Here is a 942-nt window from a genome sequence, read left to right as displayed (position 1 = left end):
ATTACCCTTAGGAGGTTTCCTGACTGTATTACCTGAGTCTACAGTCAGAAATACTCCAGTTGTTATCATGACATCTTCATGGAGTTAGATTTTTTAGCCCTATCTCCTACCCCCTTCTAAATCATCTCTACTGTGAAATTTCCTATCATGTTCTCACCTGTTTAGAAAACACTTTCACACATTCTCTTGCTTCTGATATCCTCTTGACTTGTTGTGTAGCCTTCCTGATGACCAGGGTGTGACAATGATGCTCTGTCATGATGATATTAGCCAAAAAAAAAAATTGGAGCTTGCCAGTTGTGATGAGAAAGAGCATATGATAAATCTCAGCTCCCTACTGGAATGAAAAGGCCTGGGTGTGTTCAGACCATTGGGAGATGCTAGAAGAAGTAGCTTAGATAAATTCATACAATTTCACTTGCTTTTTAGTCAGATATATACCCACAGGCCACACATTTGTCCACTGACTTATCTATCTATCCATCTATCCACCCAACAAATATTTACTGAGCATCTACTATGTACCAGGCCCATGCTAGATGTTAAAAATTTTGATACTATCTTCAAGGAACTCACAGTTTAGTGAGAAAGAAAGACATGTAAATAAGTGTAACATTAACTCAAGTTCTATAATAGAATTCTTTACAGGATACAATATGGTTACGGAATAAGGGAAGAAAGGAGTAAACTCTTTAAAAATGCTAAGCGGCATCAGGAAGAGTAATGTGATTAAGAGAGAAAATATATCCAACTCTTATACAAAACTATAGCTTTTCTGTAAGAGAAGGTTAACAGAGAATATCTTAAAGACAAGCAGAGAGAAACAACAAATCATCTATGACATTAGAATGACTGGGGCCGGCCCGGTGGCGCACTGCTACAGTGCGCTGCTTGAGAAGCGTGGTGGCGCTCCCGCCGAGGGTTCGGATCCCACATACAGAC

At 39.4% G+C, this 942-nt stretch overlaps 1 protein-coding gene across 1 annotated transcript in view; it reads right to left on the bottom strand.

Moving 5' to 3' along the window:
- The window catches only part of FAM227A (family with sequence similarity 227, member A), a 70,557-nt gene that overhangs the window by 24,384 nt on the left and 45,231 nt on the right, over positions 1–942 (bottom strand). Inside the window, exon 11 of the mRNA XM_008566902.1 lies at positions 158–252. Coding sequence (XP_008565124.1) covers positions 158–252 — 95 coding nt within the window. The remainder of the gene's footprint in view (positions 1–157; positions 253–942) is intronic.

Source organism: Galeopterus variegatus, unplaced genomic scaffold (genome assembly GCF_000696425.1).
Source record: "Galeopterus variegatus unplaced genomic scaffold, G_variegatus-3.0.2 Scaffold274, whole genome shotgun sequence".
Classification (NCBI taxonomy): domain Eukaryota; kingdom Metazoa; phylum Chordata; class Mammalia; order Dermoptera; family Cynocephalidae; genus Galeopterus; species Galeopterus variegatus.
This window is presented reverse-complemented; position numbering and strand designations above follow the sequence as displayed.